Below are 12,925 nucleotides of genomic sequence, written 5' to 3'. Positions count from 1 at the left end.
GTTTCAGCTTTTATACTGCAGGTAACACTTAAGCTACTACTTCTTGAGTTTTGGCGTAGTATTAAAGAAAAATATCCACAATTTCTAAATAGGTTATTAAAATACTCTTCCCTTTCTCAACTACATATCTGTGTGAAGCTGGATTTTCTTCACATAATTCAACAACAACCAAAAAAACAAAAAACAAAAAAAAAACCACACACATTTTGTAATACTGAAAAACGAGTATCTTCAAAACAGATTTTGAAAACTTTTAGGATGACAGATTACAATATATTAATAAGAGAAACTACATTGGATGGTTTTGGATGGCTAATCGTAACCTATTGAGGTTGAGAGAATAGCCTCTTATGCTTTGGTTAAGAGAAATCAGGGCTAAATAAAAATATACAAGCTCTGTTTTGTGAGTTCTAGAGAAGAGTAGAAAAAAGAAAAATGGGAAATGTGAGAAAGGAGGAGTTGGGGGAAATAAAGGGAAAAAAGCCACACTAGAGATACTCAAATTTGCTTAGAAGCCAGGGAAAAGACTTTAAAAAGTAATATGCTACTTCTCATTTTCCTCCCCCTACCCCAAATTATTTCCAGTATTATGACAGAGCAAAACCCTTAAAATGATGTATTGAATTAAAAAGCAGAGACACAGAACAGGAAAGGGGTAGGATGAATTAATAATTCAGATTCAGAAATAAAATTTCTGCAACAGAAATTTCAATGTATATATTAAAATGCTTTGGATATCAATATATTTTTTCTTAGAGTTTGTGATACATTTATTATGATACTTTGCAAAAAACTATGAACTTTAATGAATGCACTGGTTGAAGATATTTTTTTCTTTCTAATTATTATCCTACTAGAGAATCTACAAAGACTAGTCCCCAAAGAGGAATAATATAGAAGTGTTACATACAAAAATAAGGTATATTTGATCCATTCTCTAGAAATAACACCAGGGGGAATGGGACATTTGCTCTGACTGAGAAGGCAAAGTAACACACACACACACACACACACACACACACACACACCCTTCTCCAATCTTCTGTAAGCCCTAGCATAGGTTAACATGTGCCAATGTGGGCACAATCACCATTTCTACCTAATAAAAGATGATGAAAAGAAGGAATCAAGCATTAAAGGAATACAGGGACAGTTTGTTTTACAAAGTTGAGTAATGAATATAAACAGTCACATTTATTTCAAGTTCCTCTCTTAGAAAATGTACTGTGTTTAGATAATGTAAACCAGATTTGACTTTTCCACAGAAATCACTTGGTAATTACATATCTTCACGAACAGTCTAATTTCTAACTTTTGTTCAAATGACGAAAGACATATTTATCATATACCTGTATACGATCCTCTGTTTTAAGGCTGTTATAATATATATGAAACCAGATACCTAGACGATATACAGCAATTTAACAAACACATGAATACTGTTTAAGAGACTCGCAATCGAGAAACTATCTAGTGTTGAGAGAAGCCATGGGGGCCTAAAACTAGATGAAGACCCCTAAGTGAAAGTTTCACCCGAAGTCTAGAGTACATGACGTATGAACAGTTCAAGGATGGGGATACCATCCAAGACCTAGACTTGTGTTATTTTATAAGCTACAGAAGGCCGGAAAGCAGAACAGGGTTAAAGTTCATACATTGTCTGCTGGAACTCGTACATAATAATAAGAACACACTGGTAAATGCCTCTCACTGAAGGACTGTCTCTAGAATAAAGTAACAAAAAGGGAGGGAACACTCTCTCTTCTTAAGTCATGATTATGTCACTTAAAAAAGATTACAGTAATTTCATACTCCTCAGTTTTAGCTTTCAGTTTACATAATGCTCTCAAAAGTGGCATGGAATAATTCTGCTTCTTGTCTAGGAATTAATCTTTCTCCATTAAAATCTTGTAGACAATTTAAGTTTATGTATCTATGCACAGCAAGATACGGACAAGTAAGAATTTGTTTTCTTTTCCCTACTTGAACTAAATGCTGAGCTCCTGCTACCTTGAGCTCACCGGAATTGTTATTTTTAAAATAAGGTCCTATATGTTTTATCTGCACCATAAATTATAATTAGGATTTCATTTTGTCCTATTAACTTGGACTTCACATTGTCTTATAATGCTTGCTAACTGCTTTGAGTCTCCAAATCTTTGTTTCTCCAACTGAACTGAGTACTTCTCTAATGTCTCTAAACTGTAAGCAGAGTACTGAAGGTCATCCAACGATACGGGCTCTGTCTTGACTTCTGGATGTCCTTTTAGAACTCAAAGGATTCTGCATGCTGTTTGTGTAGGATTAGCATGAACAGAGGCTGAACTGTGAATTTCATGTTTTCAAATAAAATTTTCTAAAAGGGACTCTTTCCCCTCAACATACGCTTCTTTACTCTTTGTCTCATTCTCCAAGGCGGCCATGCTTGCCATTTGCCAAAATGTCCATGGGTCTTTTCCCTCTCAAATGGTCTAACCAAGTCCTAAGCAAAATAAACAGTCTAAAGAAAACAAACCCTCAAACCACCCACCAAACAGAAGGAGGAAAGGACCGTGGGTGGTTGGTACTAGCTTCCTTCTGTTACTGGTTCAAAGCATTTCTATTAATTTCCTAATTCACTACAGAGGCTAGGCTAACTGATTGGGAATGTGATTTCTAGAAATCAATTCATTTTTGAGAAGACAAATAATATAAAAATATACTGAAAATAGAAAAAAAAAAGTACTATTATCTTAGCCATTTTTGCACTCTGCCTTCTAGTTCTTGTATTGTATCATAGATACACACTTTTACAAAATTGAAATCAACCAATATAGAATTTTTTTCATCTCAGAAAACCCTAATATATCTAAATCATTCAAAGGTCTTTAGAAAAGGATTTTACTTGTATTACCTAAGAGCAAATTTAATTATAACTATGTAAGTATAGATCAACATAGGCCAATGGAAAAGATTTTAATTTCAGTACTTGATTGGGCAATATTTTTCTAAATCAGGCTTAATATTTTACAATGAATATACAGCCAACTCTCAAATATTCAATAATTCAACTTATCCTCTTTTAGAATATATTTCCCTTTCTCTTTAATCCCTTATATATCTGGTGCTCACTGGCACTTTGGTTCTGGATATATAAAGGAAGATGAAAAAGCTAAAATTCAAGACAGTTTATTTTTAGAAGACTGAGTTGATGAGTTATTAAAAGTATTATATATGTGGCTGTCACATAACTCTTTCCCCTATTAGTAAAGATAATTAAGAGAACTCACTAAATTTAGACTCAGTTCTTACAAAGAGCTTTATCATTTTTCCTCTTATTGTCTGTCCACAAATGAAGCTAAAATTGATGCAACATCAATAATTCTTGGAAATAAGCTATCTCTGACATTATTCCTGTTACTTCTACTTAATTTCAGCCTAGATGTCCAAATATATATTTTAAGGTAAAAGACATCTTACAAAATTAAAACAAATGTAATTAAAAAATTAATTCTGTTGAAGAGTTCCTTTGAACACTTACTGACTGAAAAATAAACTCTGAAACTTTCATAAATAATGACAAATTATCCAAATATAAAATAAACTAAATTATTAACATATCTTAAAAGTCTTTCACATCATCCTTTTTGTTCTAACCAAGACTGCTATTTTCAAAAATACTGTCTATATATTTTGAACTGGATATGTTTTATTATCTTCAAAGAAATGTTATAACTGGAATAAACATAATTTTGATTAAAAATTAATAGTAAATAATGACATTTAGACATCCTTTAAACAGGAAAAGGGAATGTAATTATTATTTACTTAAGCAGTAAATTTCTGTCAGGATTTTACAGTCGGTCAGTGATTTTATAATGTACTATAATAGACCCAATAATGAAATTATTCTAAAAGTCAGAATCATTGTTTCTGAATTCCGTCTCTTGCAAAATAAACCTGAACATATTCCAGCACCATGGTCTCTTGTGTTTATCAGCATTTTTAGATAAAACAATAATTCTGAATTAAAAAATATGAACTGGGAGATACGACAGAGAACTTCTCATTCTAAAACTTTTATTTATAGAAAAATATCAAAATCGGATTTGTCAGATTTGAAGTTAAATAAAAACAAGTTAAGACGGTCTTAGTTTTATGGGATCAGAATAATCTCGACAGACAAAGCCAAAATCTACATTATTTAGAAGGAAAGAAATATAGCACTCTTGACTTAATTGGCCTTGTGAATGTTAAGAGTCCTCTTTGTTAGGAGATCTTATTTTATTCAAAAGCTATTTCATCTACTAAAACCCAAGTCATCTCATTTAAATAATTCCTTTTTAGGGGACCAAACACCAGGGATGCCAAAAAAATGTATATACATTTTAAGACATGTCATCTATACTCAAGCAGTAGTTTGCCATAATCAGAAGTGTCTGGACGCCAATGGTAACCACTTTGAGCACCTCTTGTAATTGCAGAAGTCAAACATGACTTGTATTCATCTTTTGTTATCGGTATATATTGAGTATTACAATTAATACAGTTTTTTCCTTTCTTAAAATGTGTATACATTTTTTTGACACTCTCTGTATATGGTGATGTATCACAGAAATGTACCTACGTAATTTTACTCACCAATGTCACCCCAATAAATTTAATAAAAAATTCCTTTTTAAACATAAATTTAAATAATTCAAAAAAACATGGGGAATAATATACATCTATATACCCACTACCCTGCTTTAAAAGTGTTAATATTTTGCCAATTTGCTCTTTTCTCAGAATCAGTCTCCTCTCTCCAACTGTAGAGGTGATCATTTTTCTAAAGATGTGTATACCCTTCCTATCCATGTTTTTATACTTTTACTACATATTTGTGTTTTTATTAAAAATGTCATGTTTTATAAACTAAAAATTTATATCATTCCCATTTTGTCATTTTTGTAATTTCCATTTTGTACTCAACATATCTTTTGAAATCTAGGAATATTAATATATGTTTAGTTTATTTTAATTTTTCTAAAATGTTTTATTGTAAAGCGGTACCATTCTGCTATTGATGGATGTTTAGGTTGTTTCTAACCAATGTAGCATGAACATCCTTTTATAATACTTGTCTTCTTGCAGATATGGAATGTGCCTTTTTATATTGCTTCAGTGAAGACTTCTGCATTAGTTGGTTAGGTGGATTTTTTTTTTTTTTTTTTAATTTAAGCACAGGCAATTGAGGAAAACTCTGGAATGCTCTTTCCTGATCCAGAATTATCTGGATCTTACTATCTACCTTAACTTAATCTTTTATTTCTTTGTTAAATCTTTTATTTCTTTGTTAAATGCCTGTGATACAGAAAAGAAAATACTAGAAAATATGAAACCTAAGCCTTTCTTTTACTTGAAAATATTGCTTCTATTTAGGAACATGCAAGTCATTTAACTGTATATACAAAACTTCTGTTTAGACTTCCAGTGGTGGATCCCCTGCAGGAAAATGAGGAAGATGTGTTATGTATCGGCATTTGAACGTTGCTTTTTGCAGAAGCAATGTTAGTGTTTAAGAGAACCTTGTCCACTCTCTCCCCCGTTTCTGCCCACCCAAGTTATTATAAAATACTGACTAAATCATCCAAGAAGTCTGTGCAACCTGATTTCTTATTTCCTTTAGGGAATAAGCCAGCAGTGCAGTCTACCTTTGATTCTTTTTCTCTTGGTATTCCTGATTTTACTTTATCATGTGGCTGGTCAAGAGTCAAATTATTCTTCCTTGCTTCACTGTCTTCAAGCAGGGGAACACAGCCATAACTGTTATCTGTAAAACAAAACCCTCTTGGACATAAGTAGGAAACCCTTGTTTCTGGTACTACCTGGAAAAGAAAAAGAATATAAATCCGTACCCCTAATGTTAAAGAGCAGAGATTTTAAACTATGAGTTTTTAAAAATTCTTCAGAAAATAATTACTTTGACAATTTAGATTTACCCATTTGGATTTTGGCATATTTGCTTCATATTTGTTTTTTTCGTTCCCACTAAACATACAAAACCCATACTCTAACAAAATCAGTGGTGTATAAAACCTGTAGAATTTAGAAAACTAGAATTATGCTCTTTGCAGCTGAACCATCAGTAATAGCAATTAAACTTTTATACAAGTCATATTTTCAGGTATGCATTTTATGCTTAAGACAGTCATTTACATAACTACTCCATGATTACAGAAAAATTTTAAAAAGCATACATGCCAAACAGAACAACAACAAAAAAGCTATCTACAATTTTTATCACCTGTGAGTTATTCCTATTACCATTTTGGTTTATATTTTATCAGAGATTTTTTTTTTTTTTTCTGCACATATCACACAAAAATCATTTTGTTGCATAAATAAAATATTTATTTTTGTACCCTGTTTTGCTTATTTTGCTATATAGCATATGTCATGCAAGTTTAATGTATTATCATCACTTTTCTTGGCTACATAGCTATTCTTTTTATAAATGACTGTAATTTAACTGTTGGACATTTCTTTATTTCTAGTTTTTCATTATTAGAGTTATGTTGTGATGAGCATGCTTGCATACATATCTTCGAGGACTTGAACAAATATTTTCTTATATTCTTAGAACTTACACTTTTGGCTTAAAAGGCACTGACATTTTAAAAAGCTTTTGTTATTTATTGGTAAATTGTCTTCTAGGAGGTTTTATCAACTTAGAGTTCCACCATATAGGATATGTGAATGTCCATTTTCCCATATCCCGCAATGTTCATTTCTTAAATAAACATAATATGTAAATGTACCACCGTTATTAAAATATCAGAACTAATGAGAAACAAAGGAGTAATAAAATGGAAAAACCTGGCTTCCACCTTTCTTTTCTATAAGTGGTTCAAGAAATACATAAAAAATTAGCATGAACATACCTCGACTGGAATTCACAAGAAGTAACTGTGATTTTAGCTTGTCAATAATAGTTTGTTGAAATAACAGCTGCTCCTGTTGCTCACGTATTCTCTGCTCATAGTTCTCAGTCTGCTGATATAAAAACCAGTTAGTTTGATATTTACTGAAATATCTGTACATACATTTACTGTCTTATTAATAATTATGTATACATAGGAGTTGCCCATATCACTATTTCCCAGGTGGTGAGCATTTATTTGTGAGCTAAAAACTGGCTCCAGCAATGTATTTATAATCATTACAAACATCTGTGATTCAAAATACTTGAAACACTGTAAAATTTTAAAAATTATCTTAAAGAAAAATTTCAGTTAAGAGATCAACATATGGTTTCTTGGTTCTGCAGTTAGGACACAAATTGTAATTTAGAAGTTAATCCTTAATAACAAGAAAAAAAAGGCTTGAATGATAAAATGAATGCTATATTAAGTTATTCTATAAAAATATCCCACTAACTTTAAAAAAGATAAGATTTCATGTCTTTTTAATAAATACACTTTTGAATTTATTTTTAGAGGACAAAATCAAAAAGGAAGTGTGGCTATAGTTAAGAAAACTAAAGGGACATGTACAAATTATAAAATCATATTGATCTTCAACTTTTCTAAGAAAAGTTTTAAGAAGTCAAGAGAACACATGGTTACTCTTTAGCGGGTATCTTAAATACCACAATTTCCCTTATATTTTTAAGCCATTCATCTTGCTATTTTAGCAATGGCTGTGAGAATTAAGTAATGAAAGAAGACACAGTTTGCATTAAACATAAAAGCAAATTTGAACATGTTACATTACAGTTATCAAATTAGTACAAAGTCTTACAAATATATTACCAAAAAATAAGAGGATTTTTAACCAATTTCTTTCACTGAAGGAACAAATAAATAAATGACTAAATTGTAATTTCTTGAAATATGAAATGGAGTCCTAACAATCTCAGCATGTACTTCAGTAGATACTAAATATTTGATTGTGAACTGATTCATAATCAAAGTTCAAAATCAGTAAAGCTCTATTTCAGAGACCAGTAAGTCTAAAGTTCTATAGACCTTTAGACCATTAAGTCTAAAGATCTATTTCAGAGGCTAGTAAGTCTAAAGTTCTTTATAAATTACACAGCTGTTCCTGGATTCCCAAAATAAATTAGCTTAAGAAATTAAAGCAAAATACCACATCTTCCCAAATAAAAGGTGAAATTTTATAATCCCCTTCAAACATGATAACTGACAGAACTGATAAATAACTCAAGTGATATGCCATCTTTGCACATTGCCTGAGTGTAGTCTTATATAACTTGATATTCCCAGAGAGCTCTGCAAAGTCACTTATACATAGGAGGTAGTCAGTACATGCTTATTGAAAAGACATTTTTAAAAATTAAAGGAAATAAAGAATCCAAGTTTAAAAAAATCCAAGTAAGTTTTTTTATTATGAATAGAAGAATAAGTCTTGTGAGTCTGTTTGGACCATATGTCCTATAACTGTGAGTATCAGAACTAAATCTTAAGATACCAAAATTCAGTCTAAGGCCAGGTTTCCCAGGACGCGATGTCTTATTCCTACATAAATTTATATTCAAGGCCCTAGAAAGAGTGGGTAGGTTGACTGAAAGAAGGATTCAAACGTCTACAGCAAATTCTGTAATACCTGAAATTCACCTGGGCTACACAGAACCACCAGGGCTGAGGAATCAGCAAACAAGTTGATGTTACAGTCTTCTCTATCTATGTCTGTGTATTCGGAACTTTCTCCATGGAACTCAAAGCTCTTCACAAACATTGACCAGTAATTGCCCATTCTTTACTGCTATTCAGACATGAAGTAACCAGTACCAAAAAACCTAGCAAGTTAGAGACAGGCCCAGAATAAACGTGTAACTTACTCAAGCCTCAGCCCATTCTCCATCTACTATCTATTTTTTCCCCACATTAATGAAAAACCAAATGACCTGTATTCTCTTTTGGAACCAACTCAGAAAACTTCTGCCAAGTAATTGTCATCTTCTAGTTTCTGGCTTAAAATCACACTTCAGCACATCTGCATGTAACATAATAAATAAACAACGCTGAAAATATCCTCATTAGCTTAGAAAAATCAATAGATCAACAATTTCAAGTTGAAGTTTTGAACTATTTCTTAAACCACTTAATAAAGTACTTTATAAACTCAAGCAAATTTTGTAATAAATTAAAAACTAATACTTTTAAAGTATAGCAAGGCAATGGAATAGCAATGGTCCACGTTCTTTCACTGCTCTTTCCACATACTGACATTATAGAAATTATAATATTCTAATTGTCTATATGTCTGATTCCCTTTAAACTATGACCTCCTCAAGGGTAGAGACTATTTTCTGATATCTCCAGAGTATAGCAGAGTGTCTGGCACATTACTTGAATACATAAACTACTTTAAGTTGATAAAGAAATATTATAGAAATAGATATGCCTTCAGAAGTGACCTGAAGGAATGGAGAAAAGGCTTTGCTTATATTTCTAGAATGGAAACAGGAAAAATAGAGACAAGGTCAGTGGGTGAATAAGACAAAAGGAAGCTAAGTTTGAAAAAATGGACGCAAAAAAAAGAAAAAAGATGCAAAATGTTTTCAGATTTTTTGGGTAAGTCGAGAACCATATGATTTTACTGATATGTGGTATATAAAACTGAAAACAGCAAAAGAACAAGACAAACAAATGAAGAAACAAAAACTCAGACACAGACAATAGTTGAGTGGTTACCAGAGGGTAAGGGGGGAGGGAGATGGTAGATGAGGGTAAAGGGGATCAAATATATGGTAATGGAAAGAGAACTGACACTGGGTGGTGAACACACAGTGTGACATATAGATGATGTTATTACAGAATTGTTCACCTGAAATCTATGTAACTTTACTAACAATTGTCACCCCAATAAACTTTAATTAGAAAAAAAAAGAAAAAATGGATGCAAAAGATAGGCAATGTTTTAAGTTTTTTTTGGGGGGGAGGGGAAGGGATGCTTATACCATCACAAAAAAAGGTACTAATTTGAGAAAATAATATAAAGATTTTGACCACAGGCTATGAGAGGGAAAGTCCAAAGGATATATAAATTGGGAAATAACCAGTAGAATTTAGTTTATTTGCTGTATTTGGAAACTAAAAGAAATAAGAAGCGTTTTTTTTTTATTAAATGATTTTGTTCACTGAACAGATCTGAATAAACTTACAACCTGAAAAGTCCTTTTAAAAGGTCAGATGATTATTGCACAGTTACAGTATTTTTTAAAAAACAGTTACAAAGCAAGTAAATTTCAGCACTATCAAAGATCCCACAAAACAGAAAATCACTAACAACCACATTGAAAATGTACAACAGCAATGTCTTGTCAACACTTCTGTACAGAGCACAGACATGACAGCTAAAACAGACAGAAGAGAAGATGCTTTTGACAGCCAGTGTGTGTGAATGATTCTTTGAGTCAGATGGCAGCAACAAGTTACCAACTAAGAGATCTGCATGACAACTAACCATCCATCTGTATCAAACACCATCTGGCCAAGATGACTCTGGCTTCTGTGTATTTGACACTCCTTCCAATTCTAACGACTAGAAAAACAAGTGGTCTACCAGCATCTAAAGAGGTAAAACAGGTACTTAGGTACTTGCGCCATAATGTACTTTGTATTCTTTCTTAGTCTTCAGAAGCAAAACTTAAAACAATGGTGATCATATAGTACACATCTTAAATTTATTTAAAATTGTTGTCCATACATCCTCTCGACTATCATAAATCAAGCAAAAGCTTAAGTAATGTCCTTTATCTTTATCCAGGCAAAATTTCTATCCCTCTTCAAAACTAAGGCAGCATATTCTTTATAATTTTGGACATACAGATGCTCAAGTTTTCGTGAGTTTCATAAATATTAAAACAGCTTTATAAATTGAATTTTTTTCCTATTGTTGACACTGAAAATTCTCCTTTTTCGTACTTTCCAAAGCACTTATTTCTTAGATGGGGAGAAAAAAAGTTCAAGTATCCTTAAGTCATCTATAATACTCTAAAATAGATCAAACATTATCTTTTCTCATCCTCAAGAACTAACCTCAATATTCTGAAAAATACCATTGTTTTCCTCTAAGTATAAAAAGAATAAGAATTTAATAAGTGTTGAATGGATTAAAAAAAAAGTCTCAATTTAAAAACCTTTCAAATTGTGCCAAGATTAACAAAGTAAAACAAAACCTTTCTTGAAGGATTTGCTTGGCTACCACAAATGTCCTCAATAGGAGCTCCACAGTTCATGAAGGAAGATTATTAAATATTAATTGTCCCAATACATAGCACTTTAGACACAAACTAAATGTTTTGACACTCTGGTAAACTAAACATCAACTTCAATTTAAGTTAAAAAAATGAGGATGTATAGGATTAGCAACTCAGAGATCCTGGTTTACACAGCTCATCCTTTAACCATTTTCTGCTGAGTTTGCTTATAACTAGGTTATAAGTCCTACCCTCCCTCACTCTCCCAATACCAAGTCTTATCTAGGAGGTCTCCAATTTGACAGATCAGGTTACCAATCTGATTATCTATTAGTAGGTGACAGGGCTGCCATCGATTTCGCAGTATGTCAAGTGGTATAAAATAAGAGAAACTATTTTTGTTTTACAATCTTGTGTTTTCGTCCTAATTCAATTAAGTCTCCGTAAGCCTTGGTTTCTTTCTCTTTGAAATGAAAATAATACTTAACTGAAGGATTGAAGGAGATTGCATGTATAAAATATCTGGTACATAATAAACTCTTTGCAAATGTTAGTTCCATTCCGTTAATAATGATCAAGATATCTTCATAATATCTACTACCGTGTTTCCCCAAAAATAAGACCAGGTCTTATAGAACCATGGCATGTAGTGTATACATCCATTAACTAAAGCTCTGAATACCATTGAGCAATTTGTCACCAGATGTATCACACAACCACCCCTTGCTCTAAGCCTGATTTCTCAGTTTTTTTCTATTAATAGTTCATTGTAACCTAGGACTCAGAAGTTTCTTTTTGAGAAATCATTGTGGTATCTCCAATGAATAAAAACATTCTGTCAAGCAAAAAAACAAAAACCCTGGTTGTTCAAAGTTTACAAAGAATGTTTATAAAGTCTAAGAAAAACAAGGTCAAAATAATTAATGGCTGTTAAAAATTACAAAAGTAGCACATTTATTGAAAAAAGGCAAAGAACAACAAAATGTCCACCATCACCACCACAATAAAAATCCAGATATATACAAAGTAAAAAGTGACAGTCTCTTTCTTTACTTTGCCTTTCATTCCTCAGCAGAAATGAAAGAATAAAGATGCTTCTGGCTCTTACACTTCGGTATGTGCCCTTTCAGAATTCCTGTGTAAATGTACATGTTACTTTTAAAAACTGCGAACTCTTCTATAACTGTTCTGTAACCCAATTATTCAACAACACACTATCATCACATGATTATTTCACTGAATACTTATGCACCAAAATCAGAGAGTTTATTTTCTCTCATTTAATCTTTACACTAACCTTCTGAGGTTATAGATGACAACACTGAGGCGCACAGAGGCAGAGGTGGGAGTTGAATCCAGGCTTTGACTACAAAGCCCAAACGCCTAAATAACCACTAAGGCATATCAGCTGAGTGTATCTAGCTCTACGAAGGTCTTCTTTTCGCTCCATGTGTTTTCCTTAGGCATTCTCACCCCCGGTGGCTGGTTATATGCCAGACTCTCAAATTTCTCCTTCTAGCCCAGATGTCTCCTCTAAGCTCTGAAACTATGCAGCCAAGTGCTACTGGAAAAGTACTTCAAATTTTACCTCTTCAAAACGGATGATTTCTTCCCTCCAACTATGCCATCTCTTGCTCTGCTCGCTGCAAAACTGGGTCCTTTGCTAGTATTCCTTCTCTCAGTATATGGCACCACTACCTATCCAGAAAGCTATAACCATACTTGACATCTACTTGTTCT

General features: G+C 32.4%; 1 protein-coding gene across 7 annotated transcripts in view; it reads right to left on the bottom strand.

The window, feature by feature from the left end:
• The window catches only part of TANK (TRAF family member associated NFKB activator), a 74,397-nt gene that overhangs the window by 22,057 nt on the left and 39,415 nt on the right, over window positions 1–12,925 (bottom strand). For 4 of the 7 annotated variants that reach the window (XM_019727273.3, XM_074337089.2, XM_019727272.3 and 1 more), the window contains 2 exons: window positions 6,903–7,014; window positions 5,673–5,791 (listed from right to left, as the gene is read on the bottom strand). In XM_019727273.3, the coding sequence (XP_019582832.3) occupies window positions 5,673–5,791; window positions 6,903–7,014 (231 nt within the window). The remainder of the gene's footprint in view (window positions 1–5,672; window positions 5,792–6,902; window positions 7,015–12,925) is intronic. The other 3 variants (XM_074337096.2, XM_074337104.2, XM_019727275.3) reach the window with 1 other exon arrangement.

Source organism: Rhinolophus sinicus, chromosome 17 (genome assembly GCF_057876585.1).
Source record: "Rhinolophus sinicus isolate RSI-liver-muscle chromosome 17, RSI-T2T, whole genome shotgun sequence".
Taxonomy (NCBI): domain Eukaryota; kingdom Metazoa; phylum Chordata; class Mammalia; order Chiroptera; family Rhinolophidae; genus Rhinolophus; species Rhinolophus sinicus.
The sequence above is the reverse complement of the archived record's forward strand: the minus strand, read 5'-3'. Positions and strand labels throughout refer to the sequence as shown.